Raw genomic sequence first — 18,293 nt, 5'->3', positions numbered from 1 at the left:
GACCTATAGCACAGTTCCTACAGGGCTACACACCTTGGCCCTCTGTCAGCAGCACCCCATTGGTGCTGCAGCAAGCACAGAAGTGAGGAACTCACCTCTTGACTGGAAGGTTAACTTCACCTACAACTCTGGACCAGTACTCGCCACTGACTGCCAGCTGCTATCACCAGGAAAGAGGACAAATCTACGACCACAACCACCCCGCACATATAGCAACATCCCAGTTATGGAACTTAGAAACTGAGCTCTTGAATCAAATTATCAAGCTGGCTACATCCCAAGTTAGGATCTGAAAAACTGAACCCTCAAATCAAATTATCAAGCCGGAAAACAGGGTGATTTAATCATGGACATCTTATAAAGCTAGATAACATGATAAATCTGTAACGCAAGTTATAGACCATAGATTGTGCCTCACAAATAGATTACTGTGACCTTGAGCTATTTAAAAAACACAAAACCCACACTTGAGAATGGAGAAATGTATTTATGAATTGAATTGTTACAGTCCTCCACACAGAGATATTTTCTTTTCTAGGGTTAATTATTTCAAAGGAGAAAGACAGATGAACACTGAAATTAATAATTTAGGTGTATTTAAGCTAAAAATTGTTAAGCACACATACATGACATTCTGTAGTGTCTTATCTTTAGTTTGTCAAGGTTTTTAAATCCCTCTTGAGCTGGAGTACCATTTTTAGCTTGGCTAGGTCACAGTGACACTGAACAGTATGAATGATGACACACAAGACAGCTATATGGACAGAGTTGTCATCAGCAAGCCAGCTGTGCTAATACCTGCATGTCCTGCACAGCTGATGTTCACAACCAGGATCCAGAAATTAAGAATGGAAAAGAGTTCAAAGATCATCAGTAACATTTAGAGAGTCATTAATGAGTCACTAAAAATTGGGTTTTAGAGGCAGGAGATCATGTTTCAACTTTTAAAACTCTGTCAGTTTCATAAATTAAAAATTATTATAGGGTCTTTGTATTCCTTATAAATGCAGTAAAAACTAAAAATCAAAGATAACTATGTATTATCAAATATTCTGGTTAAGCCCTGGTGCTGGTTGCTCAGTGGTTAGAGCATTGACCCACAGACCAAGGGGTTGCGGGTTCGATTCCCAGTCAAAGGCACATACCTGGATTGCAGGTTCGATCTCTGGCCACAGTTGGGGTTGTGCAAGAGGCAACCAACCATGTGTCTCTCTCACACTGAAGTTTCTCTCTCTCACTCCCCCTCTTTCTCTCTATCTTTCCTTCCCTCCCTCCTTCCTTCCCTTCCACTCTATCTAAAAATCAATGAAAAAATATCCTCAGGTGAGGATTTAAAAAATATATTCTGGTTAACATATTTTAAGATAAGAGTATGAATCACATTGAAGATTCGGCTATGCAGTGACTTCAGCTGTCAGATCCTGTTTGACTCTATTCTATTCCACAGTCCACTCTAACAATAGAAGTAATTATCTCTCTATTTTTCATAGGCATCAAACTAGCTATTATCTGCAAATTCATTGTTATCATACCTCTCTTTCCTAAAATTAAACTTAGGTTTTCTCCTCTAACTCTTAATTAGGCAAAGTACATACAACACAAGCTATTTTTAGCAATCAAATAGAGAAAACAAGTTATAATATCAGCAAGACTTACATTGGAATCTAGAGATGGCTTTAGTTAGTGTTTAGAGACTGGGTGATGGTAAAAGTTTGGCTCATTCAGCAAACATTCATTTAGTGCCTACTGGGTTCCAGGCACTGTGATAGATGCTGAGGATATAAAAATTAAGGAGACAGAATTCCATCCCTCAAGGACTTCAAACTCTAGTGGCATAATTAATCTCTCAAAATGCATTTCCTAGCCTCCCATTTATCTACAATGTCTTGTTTCTCCTGTCAATTGCTGTATCACCTCTTTCTTTGCCAGAAAGTATTATGTTAATCAATCTCAAACCTTTATCTTTAGCCCTGACTTTTTCCCCGGAGGTCCAGACTCACATACCCTGCTGTTCACTCCACATCACCTTAAACTCAGTGGTTCCAAAACAAAACTCATCATTGTCTCCCTTCTCCCTACTGAGAAAGCAAACGAACTTGCCCCTCTTTCTGTACTGCTAACATCAGTTCATCACACTGCCATCCTGGGGATCCTCCTCCCTGTCCCTCCTCACCCCCATATGCCATTTGTTAAATAAGTTTCATATCCTTTCCTCAACACCACCCACCACATTATCCTGCAAAACTCATCTACCTGCAGATTCATGGCTCTTAAAATCCCTTTCGTTACTTACTGCATCCAGGGTACTAATCCCCTACAGCACCCAAATTCAATAAGGAAATCTGACCACATCACTCCCTAATTTACAGCCTAGTTTACTTCCCACTGCCCCATGATAAAAATCCAAGGTTCTTCCATGACCAGGCTTCCACCTGCCTCACTCAGCCTCCTCTCTCGTACTTTCCTTGCATTTAATGTTGAATCGAGGATATCTGGATATTCAAGCACTTGTACGTATCACTCTCTCTGCTAGAATGCCTTTTCCATCTTTCCTCACACTTCAAAGCCCCTTCCGGGCTTTAATCTTCTCCTGAGAAACCTCCGCAGCCCAGCCCTGGGTGTTCTAATAGATGCCTCACAGATGAGTAATTCTATCTAAGCAGATACAGAGCTGCACCTCACGGATGCACATTCACCATGTTATCCTGGAATTATCTAGGTCTCTTTGAGGGAAGGGACTAGATCTTTTCCCAGAGGAGGATGCAATTCCTGGCACATAATATACACTCAAAAGGCATTTGTGATCTCAACTACTTTTAGTAAATACTGTGTTTTATAATAAATTAGATGTTTTAGTCTGGCTGGTGTGGCTCAGTGGTTGAGCATTGACCCATGCACCAGGAGGACACCAGTTTGATTCCCTGTCAGGGCACATACCCAGGTTGTGGGCCTGATCCCCAGTGGGGGGCATGCAGGAGACGGCCCATCGATGTTCTCTCTCATGGATGTTTCTATCTCTCTCTCCATCTCACTTCCTCTCCCTCTAAAAATCAATAAAGGGAAAAAAAGAACTAAAGAAAAATAAATAAATTAGATGTTTTAAATATCTTTACTATAGAAGTAAATCCAAAACAGTTTCAGCAAAAACTCTGTGACTCCCTGGTTATTGTCCAGTGTCATTTAGCCTGATAAACTTAGAGGATTTATAAATGCAAGGGCATCTAGATAGTCTTTTGAGGTTTCTGAATTATGACTTAATGTTTTATCTTTTAAACATTTGACTGAAAAAGTATTTAACACCTCTCAGTAAAATTTCAGAGGTAACTATGAACTTAGTTCATAGTGTACTATGATCATACAAAAAAAAAAAAAATACTTTGGTTAATTCCCCCACACTTGGGGGAATCTCTAAAGAAATCTCTAAAGAAATCTCTAAAACTCTCACAAACCTAGACATTCTGCTAATTTAACAATAACAAAAAAATGACAACCAAAAATGTTCAGATTCTTCTCTACATTTAAATTTTACTCAAATCTACTTACTTTCACCCCCAGATACATCGTAAACAAAGACATCTCTCTGCTAAGAAGATTAGTACCCAATAAACACTTAGTTAATGTAATTTTCTATTACCTAACCCTAAGTAATCCAGACATTAACCTATCCATCTAGTCAGTCATTAACCAATCCTGAAAATTATTTCAATATAATGATTATACTTTTACTTTTTCTCATACAATAAAATATTTAAGCATGTTTGAAGATGGTCTTAAATTTTTTAAAATTTCGCTTGGCCGGTGTGGCTCAGTGGTTGAACGTCGACCCATGCACCAAGAGGTCACCAGTTTGATTTCCAGTCAGGGCACATGCCCAGGTTGTCGGCCTGATCCCCAGTTGGGAGCATGCAGGAGGCAGCCAATAGGTGTTCTTTCTCATTGATGTTTCTATCTATCTCTCCTTTTCCCTTTCTCTCTCTCTAAAAATCATAAAGAAAAAAAATTTTTTTAAATTTTAGTTCCTAAGGAATCTATATTATCAGTAGTATTCAAAGGAACATAAAAGGATATAATATTAGTGAGTGATACTAAATAAAGTTATCAGGAACATAAAAGGATATATTATTAGTGAATAAAGTACTCCAAAAGCAGCAAATAAACTGACAAAATTTCTTAGAATCAACTTTTTCAGAACTCTGAAAACTAAAATTTTACAGCAAGCAACCAAAGCTTAATCAAGAAAAAAAAATACCTGAATCTTGGTATTTAAGGAAATCTCTGTCAAAACAGTAGCTGACCACTAAGTAAATTAACAGATCAGAGATTTCAGGCCACATATGACAAAGAATACAGGCTTTACAACATTACTTTAGAGCCCTGGCCAGTTTGGCCCAGCGGTTAGAGCGTCGGCCCGCAGACCAGAGTTTCAGGTTTGATTCTGGTCAAGGTCATGTACCTCAGCTGCAGTTTGGTCCCTGGACCTGGTCGGAGTCGTGCCGGAGGCAACCAATTGATGCGTCCCTCTCACATCAATGTTTCTTCCCCCGACACACAATCTCTATCTGAAGAAGATCTGATTTCCAGAGTCACCACACTGTAATATTCAAAATATCCATCTCCCCCCCCCCAAAAAAATATGAAGAATGCAAAGAAATAAAGTAAGGCCCACACACAGAAAAAACGGAAATGAATAAAAACTGCCACCCCTGGCCAGTGTGGCTCAGGGGTTGAGCATCGACCCATGCACCAAGAGGTCACCAGTTCAATTCCTGGTCAAGACACATGCCCAGGTTGTAGGCCAAATCCTCAATGAGGGGCATGCAGGAGGCGGCCAATCAGTGTTCTCTCTCATCAATGTTTCTATCTCTCTCTCCCTTCCCTTCCTCTCTCTCTAAAATCAATAAAGAAAAAAAATTTAAAAATAAAAATAAAAACTGTTGCTGCACTGGCTGGTTTGGCTCAGCGGTTGGAGCGTCGGCATGCGGACTAGAGAGTCCCGGGTTGGGTTCCCGCTAGGGGCACGTACCAAAAAAAAAACTGTTGCTGATGAGGTCTACACATGAGATTTACCACAAAATGACTTTAAATCAATTATTTTATACATTCTTAGAAAGTTAAAGAAAACCATGTATAAAGAACCAAAGGAAATCACGAGAACAATGTTTTCCAAAGAAGGAAATATAAGAAAAGAGATATAAAGCATAGAAAGGAAACAAACAGAAATTTTGGAGTTGAAACATTCAAGCACTGAAGGCGGGGGGGGGGGGAGGGGGGGGAGGCTGTCTACCAAGAATTCTATATCCAACAAAAATATGCTTCAAAAACGAAGAAATTAAGCCACTCCAAGATAAACAATAGCTGAGGTGCTCATTACTACTAGACCTACCTTACAAGAAATGCTAAAGGGAATGCTTTAGCCTGAAATTAAGGACACTAAACAATAACTCAAATCCACATGAAGAAACAAAGATCACTAAAATAAATAAATAAAGGTAACTGCACAAGTAAATATAAGTAGGTATTAATATATTTTTGGTGTGTAACTCCTCTTTTCCCCCTATATGATTTAAAAGAAATTACAGAAAATATTAATTGTAAACTGTGTTGATGGACACTTAACGTAATTTGTCATAACAACAACATAAATGGGAGATAGAACTATATAGGAGCAAAGATTTTGTATATTATTGAAACTAAGTTGGTATTAATTCAAACTAGATGGTTATGAATTAAGGTGTTAACTGTATTCCCCAAGGCAACCACTAAGAAAATAACTAAAAATATATAATAAACAAAAGAGAAGGACATCAAATGTTATACTAGAAAAGTACTATCTAAAACACACAAAAAGGGATGAGACTAATATAGGAACTGTGAAACAATATAGATACAATACATATATAAAAAAGAGCAAAAGTCCATCCTTACCACTAATTTAATTAAATGTAAATTGATTAAACTTTCCAATTAAAAGTTAGATATTGGCAGAATGGATTTAAAAACACGATTCAACTAAATGCTCTCTACAAGAGACTTATCTTAGACACAAATTGGTTTGAAGTAAAGGGACAGAAAAAAATACAAACATGCAAACAATAATCAAAAGAGAGATGGAGCAGCTATACTAGTATCATATAAAATAGACTTTGAGACAAAAATATTTACAAGAGACAAAGAAAAAATACATAATTATAAAAGAGTCAATCTACCAAGAAGATACAACAATTTCTAGATAATATAGGCACTTAACAACCAAACCCCAAAATACATGAAGCAAACACTGGCAAAACTGAGGGGAGAAATAGTTGAAAAATAATAGTTGGAGACTTCAAAATCTCAATTCATTAATGGATAAAAAAATTACACAAAAGATAAGGAACTTGAAGACATGAGCAATACTGTAAATCAACCAGACATAACAGACATATATAGAATACTCTACCCAACAGTAGCAGAATACACATTCTCATTTTAAATGCTTCGTAACATTCACCAAGACAGACCATATTCTGGACCACACAATAAACTTTAATAAACTTAAAAGAATTGAAATCAAACAAAGTATCTATTCAAACCATACAGAATAACATCAGAACTCTCAACAGTAAAAAGATCATGTAAAATGTGTCCAAATATTTTGGAAATTAAATAACTCAATGAATAGGTCAAAGAAGAAATCACAAAAAAATTAGAAAATCCTTTGATACAAAGAAAAGCAAAAACACAACATAGTAAAATTTATGTGATGCAATGAAAACAGTGCTCATATGGAAATTTATAAGTGCCTACATTGAAAAAAAAGAAAAAAGAACAAGCTTTTCATGAAGATGGTGCAGAAATCAAAAGAGGAAGCCCCTGCCCCTCCCAAAGCTGAAGTCAAAGCAAAGGCTTTGAAGGCAAAGAAAGCAGTGCTAATAGGCATCCACAGCCACACACACACACACACCACACAGAGAAGAGGCCCATGTCACCCACCTTCTGACAGACCAAGACAATGCATCTCTAAAGGCAGTCCAAATTTCCTTAGAAAAGCACCCTCAAAATAAACAAGTTTGACCACTAGGCCATCATCACATTCTCCCTGACTACCGAATCAACCATGAAGACGATCAAAAACAACAATACACTTGTGTTCACTGTGGATGTCAAGGCCAACAAGCACCAGATCAAACAGACTGTGAAGAAGCTCTATGACGCTGATGTGGCCAAGGTCAACACCCTGATCAGGCCTGATGGAGAGAAGAAGGCATACGTTCAACTATGATGCTTTGAATGCTGCAAACAAAATTGGGATAATCTAAACTGAGTGTAGCTGGCTAACTCTAAATACAAAAATGCTTCACTGTAAAAAAAAAAAAAAAAAGAAACAAAGAAAGATTCCCAAACCAATAACCTAACGGTCCATCTTATAAAAGTAAAAAAAGGAAACAAACTAAACCCAAAGCAAACAAAAAAGGATATAAAATATTGGAGCAGAGACAAATGAAATAGAGAACAGAAAGCCAATAGAGCAAATCAAGAAAACCAAATGTGGTTTCTTGAAAAGATCAAAAAAATTTACAAACCTCAACTAAATTTACCAGGGAAAAAAGATTAATAAATTACTAAAATCAGGACTAAACGTGGTGATATACTACTGACCTTACAGAAATAAAAACAATTCTAAGAAAGTGAACAATTGCATGTCAGCAAATTAGATAACCTAGATGAAATAGGAAAAGTCCTGGAAAATCCAAATTACCAAAACTGACTCAAAAAGAAACAGAAAATTTGAATAGGTCAACTGTGCTAAAGAGTTTGGATGTAGTCACGATCATTTCCACTGTACTGTGAAAGAGCCTGACCCTCCTCTCTCTGTACTATTCTGTTTCTCCAAGACAGCACAATGCTACTACTGGACAGTCCAAAATGGCCAGAAAAATAAACTGTAAACGTTGGCATGTCTTTATAGTAACAGTCTGCACCAACCTGAGATCTTCAGAGAGACCCTCTGGGCCACTTCCTTTTAATCCATTCAGTCTCACCCAAACTTTGTAGAGAAGAGAATTAGCCCAATAATCAATTAGCCTTTCCTAAAGTTTTTCTTCAAGCTTTAAAAGTATTTGATATTTTAAAAACCACTACATAAATAGAAATTTCCAAAGACATAAATCAAAATAATTATTAAATTTTAAGGGAAAAAGCCATAAAGCAAAAGTAAATCTATAGTGGCTATAGTTCAAATCTACAGACATCTTTCTTTCTTTTCATATAACACAAAAAAACAAAATGTGAACTCTAACTGAAGAACTGTATTTTACAACTGTCCTTTTGCAATCAGTCTTTATTATATCTAAAATATATATTTGCCATTCTCAGAAGGAAAGGATAAAATATATGTTTTAAATTGATGATAGTTTCTCTCAGGTGTCAATATCCTAGCCTAAGACAGCTGCTATACATGTTTTTCCTTTAGCTGAGAAGAAGAATAACTGGATGTCAATAGCAACATTAACTGTGTAAAAAGGTATGCCACATATATATGACATAATTGACTTTTCCTATCTAAGGTACCAAAAAAAAAAAAAAAATCTAACCAAAAATGTCTTTTCCTACAAATCTAAATTTCAGATTTCTAGCATATACAGGTTTGATGTTTAAACTACACTGTGTGAACTTTTTAAAATGAGAGATGAGAGGGAAAAATCATAGTTTCAAACAAATATTGTTTTAAAACATAGCTCTCAGAATGTTAGATCTTTTTTCTAAATGCCTTACTGATATGAAATAATGCTAGTCACTTTCCGTATATAAAAGAATACAGTAGCCCAATTTTTCCAAAATGTTAAAATGTATTAAATATTAGTTTGCTAATGTTTATTAAATACTTCCTTAAACTATACTATAAAATAAATTTGACTGACAAAATTATCCTAAATATGATTCATTCATAAATTCCATCTATCTTAAAAGTACTAGGTATTTATGTTTTCAACAAATTGTCAATTAGACAACAACAGAAACACATAACATTTCTCTATTTTTAAATAGTGAAGTATTGAACACATCTTTGAATCTAAAGTGCTAACAAAATATACAGCCAGTTAATATATTGCTTTTAGTGATATCACAGTATCTGTATCATGCTGCTCATCACTACAAACAAAGGTCAATTTACCATACAGAAGTAATCTAATTTAAGAATATAGCATTATTAAATATATTAAATTTCTCCTTTAAAAACATTCCTATGAGAATATAAATTTCAACCTGAAAAACATTACTGCCTACTTAAGACATATGAGTACTGCCAAATACAATACCTTTTGTCTCTGTCTTTATGTACATATATAGCAGAGTAGGGTCAAGAGTGGTGAGAGGTTAGACAGTGCGGTCCAACATTTTATCATTATTAGACATGTAAGAATCTTCATGATCTCTGGTTCATTCAGCAAAGACCACAAATAATTCAAGTGCAATTATACCAGTTTGGGGAAACCACTATTTTCATAGTTTTATCATGTACATGAAGTGAATTCTGAAATAGTTATGCAATATAGCACTGTATAATACAAATTTTCAGTCATTTGAAAGGATCTTTCATTCACTTATTTTTAAAGAAAGTACAAAATGAATTAAAGTGCTTTGCACTTAATAAAAATAATGACTAGGAGAACTGTCATATACAAGTTGAACAATATTTAAGAAAAATTACAGTACCTTATGAAGCATACTTTCTACTGTTCTCATATGATTAGCAACACACTCTTTGTCTCTAAAAACAAATAAAGATTAGGTGTTAGTAAAACCCAACCCTTACCACAACTGTTAAACATGTTAGTGTAAGTGGCTATTATTAACCACTATGTTAAATAATGGTTAGTTATCATACTTTTAAAAGTGTAAAACCTAACTATATTCACTGGTATATCTCCACATTTCACTCTGATCTTCAATTACATTGTCTGTCATAGATTAGAGGGGAAAAAATCTTAAGGATATCTTCAAAGTTAAAAGAGTGAAAAAGAAAAAGAGATCATGGTTATACTATTGATTTCAAATGTGCTGAAGAGAATAAATTTTCATTCTTTTGGTTTCTAATAAAACATTTAAAAATATAGTATGGTTATAAGTGGCCATACTAAGCAAAATAATATATTCCTTTTGTATAGTGTTTTTATGCTATAATAACTACACTAAAACTGTCTATGACCTTGACTAGAACTAGTTTCTTCTATTAGTTTTGTATGCTGAATTTGGCCTTAACCATTAAATAAAAAGTTTGGATGAAAATGCTAAGGACAAAAATTTAATGTTAAATTATAAACTGAAAACTAGAAGCAATGTATTACTTCTCCAAATTTCACAGAAACCCCAAATTCCTGATGTAGCAGCAATGTTCTAATACAATATGAATCTGGAGGTTTTATAATCTTGTTTTCCTTCATCTCAGTTTTTAGAGCTAAAGACACACTAGAAATCATCTTCTCATTTGACCTGAGGAAACTTAAGACTGAACAATGAAAACAAAAAGCTGATTTAGTCAAATTTCTATTTTTTTTTTTTTCATGACAATTACATATACCTAATATGGTAATGCTTTACACAGTTTTACAATTTTCAAAAAAACTATCGGTGGGTGATCAAACATGCCATATTTTGGCCTTGCATAAACTGTTTTTTCCTTATGTACGAGCAAGTTCCCAGGTCCACTGGCAAAGCTGTGGATATCCTAAGGCTGCAGATTCCCTATCCTATGATTTAGTTTACAGACATACTCATATTTCATTATAAGCATTTAACAAGAGAGTGTATCTCAAAAAATTTTTTAATTAATATATAAATTTTTGTAAGTATAGGAATCCAGAATTCCAAATTTAGAGAACACTGAGTTTATTAAAATTAGATGTTTCTTTAATCCATAAATAGATTTTCTTTAAGCCACGTTGTTGTACAAAGGACTGTCTTAAAGTACTCCATGTAATTTAAACTGGGGAACAAATAAAAATGCCCAAGAGAACGATTCAACTTGAACTTCATAGTGTAAGTCAACTTGATTACCTGGTAAAAGGAAAACTCTCTCATCACATTTACATAGTTTCCCACTCTGAAAACTGTATATTCTTTTCTATTTAGCATATTAGAATATACAGCTATAACATTAAATTACTTTCCTATGATCGGTATGTTTTTATTGCACTTAAAAATATGCTATGATACACATGTTGATTGCACACTATCATTTTTTTGAAATATTACTTTAAATATTAGTATATTATAATATATGCAGAGCAAAATTTGGAGAGAAGTGGGGCAGAAGGGAATAAGGAATATGTGATAGAAGAAACTATGCAAAACTTTTAAACAAAGAGTCTTACATTTCATATTAATGAAAACATGGTTTCAAACATGTAACACTACAACAGAGCCCAAAATACACCTAATTAGAGGTTATATAGACACTTATACTTTTCTGAAGTTTCTCAATAAAATATACATTTAGAATGTTGAGTTAAGAGTTTTCTTTTCTGAGGATATATCAGAGAATTTCAAAGAGAGACAGCTGTACTTTTGTTTTCTAACACTGTATTATCCAGGGCTAAAACCCGGAGCATGAAAGTAAGAATTGATCTTTTGTCTGTTTTAAGTGATCTCCCCAAGGTCCAAATGCTCACTTGGCTGCCATGCGGAGGGCACTCTCTGCATCATGGATGTTCTCCTCCAGTCGACGCTTGTCCTGCTCCAGCTGGGTAAGATGTCTATTGAGCTGACGCAGAGATTGATCTTTTCTTCTCAGCTCCATCTTTGCCTCGGAGAGACTCTGCAAGCAGACAGAAAACAGAGTTACTTGTCAGCCCTGATAATTAACTTCAATTTATGCCATAGGCTATTAAACAAAGAAGGATACAGACTGACTGAGAAGTAGAGCTGGGTCATTACACATTAAGGTTTCACAAATTTTCTGCAAAAATTTTACATACTTACTAATTAGAAAAGATAGAACCAATAAGATTTTGAAAAATGTTTAGCTACAGAACACAACTCTATTTTATTTTTTAAAATACTGCAAGGCAAATAAATAAATATATTTTATTCTTACTAAAAATGTCTGCTTATAAAAACCTCCAGTTACATTTTCTGTAATGATGAAAAAATAAAGATTTGGGGGAGGGGTGTGTAAAATTTAGAGTCTATTTAAAATCAGAACTATCAAATGCCCAAAGTATGTGTATGATTGAGAGGAAGATGGATTATGATGCCTATAAGAGAAAAGGTAACCCAAGATTTAAAAATACCACTACTGTCTTTACAAATCTATCTATAATAGTTGCTACAGATGTGCCAGTGGACAAACTGGACTCCGAAATAAAATTCACTTACTTCCTATCAATAACTCATGTCCAGGATAGCAACACAATATGATCAACATGTTTCAAAAGAGAAAAGTAGAAATAATACTTGTAGTTGGAATTATTTATATTCCATAAATATTTTCCAAGTCACAGAAATATAAAATCTGTTGATTGCTATTTGCTTTAATCTGAAATACTCTCTTAGCATAAAAATTTCACGGTGCAAGTATACAACTTTATCTTGACTTTAGGGCTAAAAGTTTTAAAATCAGAAACTCATAATTCAAAGGAGAATTTTGTAGACTTCATTTAAAATTCTAGGGTGTAAAATAGTATAGGGATCAGAGTATCTCTTAACACTAAAAATCTGCTCACTCCTTTGCCTATGAAATTTCTAAAATATAAGCTTATCAAACAGTTTTTCATTTAAATTTGTTGGACAATAAGCTGACTAAATGACTGCATACACATAATATTTTTTCTTCTTGCTCAGTGTTTAGTCACACAATAACATTCACAACTATGCTTCAAATATCCAGTAAAGGATAACCAAAATGCAATAATTTCATGTTTAAACTCTTCTAATAGTGTTCTTTTAACATTCACAATAGGTAGTACTCTGCCTGCCTGGAGCTAAAACAATTAATTCACTCTAAATGTTAGTGATGAAAGCAATCATCAGTCAAATCAGGTATTTTAAAATGTTGACTTTTTAAGTTCAATATTTCACATTTCAAATAGTCAAACTGCCATCCAAAAATTTAAAATAAGCAAGCTGTGATTACTTTTTAGATATTAAATTTTACTTTAAATCTTTAGTATTAACAGATCTTTAAGAACATCCCACTACAGAAATAGTCACATTCAAACCAACTTCAAAAAGACAACAAGGAACACATTTTAAATGCCATGGTAAACCTACTTATTTTGTGCCAGTTTTAAGATACCTAAAGGCACTGAAGTATCATGAGATTTCTTCATTAAAAAATGAAATAAAATGTATTTGAGTCCTTTCTGACATATTTCAGGTAATAAAAAACAAAATAATGCTATTTTTCAGGTACAAAGATAAAACGAATAACCCACTACCAGTTAGTTACACATAAAGCTGGAATTCTTTTTCCAACAGAAATAATAGATTTGTACCAATCAATTCAAATTATCTTGCTCAGTAACTCTTATGACCATAGGTGTATATTTGTGAGGGGTATTCAGGATATTGTCTCTAGCCTTGTACAGAATGGAGCTTGCTGGTCCAATCTGAGTGAACCCGTGACTTTGGAATCATTATAAAACCACATTTGACTTTTCAACAATCCTATGATATCCTTTCAAAGAAGATAAAACTCATAAAATTCAAATTTCTACTATATGTCTCAATCTTCTTTATTTTCATCTTTCAGGGGCAATGGTAGGGAACCACCGATCTCTCCTAAAGCTTACACTATTTCACAGGCACAGCTGAAGAGTCTATCCTAAGATTGAAATTACGGAAAATGAATAAAAAGTGGTATAAACTAAGTGATATAGATCACACTTCCTTAGTGTGAAAATGAAGAGATGTTTTTTTAAAACCATTACATTTATATAACGTATACACATGGAAGTCTCATTTTAAGGAGTTGAGGGACATCACAATGGAAGCTACAGACATCAGTGGGTCCATGGAGATGTACACAAAACACCAAGACCTAAAAAGTGATTCAATAATGTCTTTTCTGCCCTGGCCGGTTTGGCTCAGCGGTTAGAGCGTCGGCCTGCGGTACAGAGAGACCTGGGTTCGGTTTCCGCTAAGGGCATGTACCTCGGTTGCAGTTTGTCCCCGGCCCTGGTTGGTCGTGCGGGTGGCAGCCACTCGATGTGTCCCTTCACATCGATGTTTCTCTCTCTCTCTCTTCCTCTCTCTCCCTCCCGCTCTATCTGAACAAAAAATGGAAAAATGTCCTCGGGTGAGGAAAAAAATAATAATAATAATAATAATGTCTTTTCTCTAATATTTACCTTTCTTGTTTTTGATGACAAAGGAGTTATCTTTTAAAATCCTAACACTGAGCATTTAAGAAAGAAAAATATATGTACATATGTGTGTGTATATGCATCGCACATATGTACCTACATCATACATAATATGTAATATGTTTTATACATATATAAATTATATATATATATTTTTTTAATTCAGCTTTTCTTTTCTTCTGTTCAGATTTACCTAATTAAAACCCATGATAAACTTTATGGACTCTAATATTTCCAAGTGAATGACTGAAACCAAGAGGGTGTGCCTCTAGGCAGCAAGGCAACAATGATAAGCAGCAGGTTAGCCACTAATTTCTCAACCAGGGTAGATTGTAAAAGTGTGATGTTCTGATATCCAAGAAACTGTTCAGGAGAGAATAGGATAAATCAAGTTTAATAACTCTGCTCCTAATTGTTCCCCCAATGCTCAACTCTAATTACTTGGAGAACTCTCCTGACTGTCACCTGATATTAAGTTGTTGGAGGCTGAGCCTGGAACAGCGAGATAATCAATAAACATTTAGTGGGGAGAAGAATGAAGATCCAGTTAAGCAGTGGGAACCTGCAGCACCCAAAGCCCTTCTGCTCATGAGAAAACCTATGGGACAGCCATAGTGATTGCAAAGCAATAATCCAAAGCACTGTTTTCAGGCCTTGAGGCCTTTAGGCAACAGTACATTTGAGGAAAAAAGGTTAACACGGTCACCCTAATTACAGCCCACTTTCACATACTTCATATATAAGCGAAGACAAGCCAATTAGGTAGAAAGGAAGATAAGGGAAGTTTTATTTGTATACTAATTAAACCCCTGATGAAATTAAAGGAAAAACATACAGCTCTGTAATTGTGTCTGAGAAAGGTCACTTCAGGTTCAGTTATCAGAACAGCACAGCCTTGAGATATTTCACTTAATCCACAATACAGCCCTCATTTTGTACTCAGGTCTTAATATTTACAAAAAAAAAAAAAAAATTCAAAGCCCGATACTGCATTTATCTTTAAACTGTGTTGTGAACAATTTCAGCTACTAGAAAGTTAATGTGAAATATAAGAGTTATTTTTAAAAGACAGAGAAATAGTCCATCTACACAAAAACCAAAGCCACAATATTATTTATCAAAGGTTCCAAGTTTTCACTTTAAATCCAAAATATTTTAAAACAATTTTTACAAAAAAATCCCAAACTGACTGCATTTCAAAAACTATTTTGCAAATATTTATGTATTTCTTTTTAGATAATGATGTTATTGCTCACCTTCATGTATACCTGTCATAGTCCAAGGAAAAAGAGACAGAGCTCTCACTAAACTCTTCTTATAAGAAGATATTTTTACATCTGGTTGTTTTCCTAAGATGGCCATGAAAAGCCACTTACTACTAATGAAAATTGGCAGGAAAAGTATGGATAGCATGGTAGTACAGTCATGTGCTGCTTGACTACAGGGACATCTTCTGAGAAACGTGGCATTAGGTGATCCTGTTGTGTGAAAATCACAGAGTGCACTTACACAAACCTCGGTGGTCTAGCCTACTGCACACCTAGGCAATATGGTACAGCCTACTGCTCCTAGGCTACAAGCCTGTACAGCATGTTACTGTACTACCACAGTAACACCGTGGTAAGTATTTGTGTATCTAAACATAGAAAAAACATAGTATAAAAAAACAAAAAATGGTACCCATGGACAGGGCACTTACCATGAATAGAACTTACAGGACAGGAAGTTGCTCTGTGTCGAGCAGTGAGTGAGTGGTGAGTGAATGTGAAGACCTAGGACATCGCTATACACACTGTAGACTTTATAAGCACTGTGCACTTAGGCTACACTAAATTTATAAAACAACATGAGATTAAATCAAGCACAAGAGAAAATGGCACAATCAGGAGACACGGTCAACACTAGATGTGTGGCTGCTGATAAGGTAACACAGCATAATGTTTACCAGCTCATTTTTTCTAATAAGTAAAAAGAGCACACTCTAAAATAACAATAAAAAGCATAGTATAGTATGTATAGCAGACACATAAACCCGTAACAGTCATTTGTTATCATTACTGAGTACTGTGTAGTATATATAATCGCATGTGCTGTACTTTTACACGACTGGCAGTGCAGGTTTGTTTACACCAGCATCACCACACATGTGGGGAACATGTTGCACTACAATATTATGATGGCTACAACATATATAATTTCATATTTCTAAAGCTTTAAATATTTATTAAGGTCAACATTTTTAAAATAAATTGTAAATATAGCTTGAAATTCTATTAGTTTGCACCTATGAGAACATTTTGTACAGTGAAAATTTTTTTAAATACAACTTTATTGAGATATAATTGACACATCACCCATGGGTGAGATATAACTCACCCATTTAAACTGTACAGTTCAGTGGGTTTTAGTATATTCACAGAGTTGTGCAACCATCACCAGTATTTTTCAAAAAAAGCAAAATTCATCAAAACAACATGACTACTTAAATATAGTATGTCTCATTTCAATTTTAAACTACTCAACATATATAAATATAGAGTTAATAATTTTGTTCTGCAATAGTTTCAAATATGTAAAATTTATAACTTGAATTCCCTGAATCAGAAAGTTTAATTAATACATGTAATATAGTACAAAAGTTAAAGTTATCTGAAAACTGTGCACAATTCTCCCACTAATATTTCTGGATGTTAAGGAAATCATCCAACATAGTTCTCTTCCATAAGGGTACAGTGTAGCAGAACCTCAGACCATTAGGCCAGCTAGGAAGACTGAGCCCCAGGGGATATCGCTTGTATAGATTTTCTTTTGTCTAATGGGAAATATCTATGGATCCACATTCCTACAGACTAAAAGCTAATGGCTTATTCAATTTGGTATAAAAGTTAGTCATACAAAATGAAAGGCAAGACAACACATGTGTTATAAAGAACTAAGCTACATTTCCTAGGTCAGGGGAAAAAACATCTATCATATATTTTTTTAATTTACTGCTGTCTGACTATAAGTTTTGAATTAACATTCCTAGATTGTGATAAATTTGGTAAAACATATCAGGGAACTAAAACTAATGTTGGAAAAGTAAATAGCACTGTCTTCAGCCCTACTATTATAATGTGCCAATTAGAAATTATAGTAATCAAGAATTGAGTATCTGCTGGGTAGATCAAACCAGCAGATATGTAGCTTACCACAAAAAGTATAAAGTTAAAATGATAACTGGGTACCCAAGTTAGGGATGAAATGAAAGAATAACAGTTTACAAAAAAGCTTGAAAATTTGTGAGATAAGCAACTAGAGATTTTATAATAAATATACAATAATAAAATATGCTAAAATTAATACAGGAATAGATTTCAGTCTCAGTAGTCTATATTTTATATAAATAATTTGAATTAAAAGTTCAACAATTTTAAGTTATTTTCCTTAGGGACACTATCTTTTATTATTTTCTAATACTATTCCTCTGTAGAAGGTAGGTGACATTCATAAACTGAAGCTAAAGATCTTTAAATAACTTATCCACTTTGGGGGTTGAAAAAATGAGTGACAGTCCTGGTTAGAACTCACGTGTCTGGTAAGACCACAGATGTGCAAGTGTCCTATAAACTACAAGAGGCTAAATAAATTTACTATACATAATTAATGCAATACTTACACTTCTTCATATAATGCCATTTCATAGTGTTCTTTAATATGTTTTTATTTTATTATTCTGTTGTTGTCACTCATCCTCATCTGAGGACATTTTCCCATTGACTTTTAGATAGAGTGGAAGGGATGGAAGGAGAGAGAGAGAGAAACATCAATGTGAGAGAGACACAGCAATTGGCTGCCTCCTGCACAACCCCAACCGGGGCCTGGGATTAAACCTGCAACCCAGGTATGTGCCCTTGACCAGGAATCAAACCCATGACCCTTGGGTCTGCAGGCCTACATCGAATCAAT

At 34.5% G+C, this 18,293-nt stretch overlaps 1 protein-coding gene across 9 annotated transcripts in view; it reads right to left on the bottom strand.

Annotated features, from left to right (window-relative positions):
- Positions 1 to 18,293, bottom strand: part of CCDC171 (coiled-coil domain containing 171) — a 340,065-nt gene that overhangs the window by 80,508 nt on the left and 241,264 nt on the right. For all 9 annotated transcript variants that reach the window (XM_036260954.1, XM_036260955.1, XM_036260953.1 and 6 more), the window contains 2 exons: positions 11,652 to 11,797; positions 9,697 to 9,751 (listed from right to left, as the gene is read on the bottom strand). In XM_036260954.1, coding sequence (XP_036116847.1) covers positions 9,697 to 9,751; positions 11,652 to 11,797 — 201 coding nt within the window. The remainder of the gene's footprint in view (positions 1 to 9,696; positions 9,752 to 11,651; positions 11,798 to 18,293) is intronic.

The sequence above is a fragment of the Molossus molossus genome, unplaced genomic scaffold (assembly GCF_014108415.1).
Source record: "Molossus molossus isolate mMolMol1 unplaced genomic scaffold, mMolMol1.p scaffold_m16_p_14, whole genome shotgun sequence".
Classification (NCBI taxonomy): domain Eukaryota; kingdom Metazoa; phylum Chordata; class Mammalia; order Chiroptera; family Molossidae; genus Molossus; species Molossus molossus.
The sequence above is the reverse complement of the archived record's forward strand: the minus strand, read 5'-3'. Positions and strand labels throughout refer to the sequence as shown.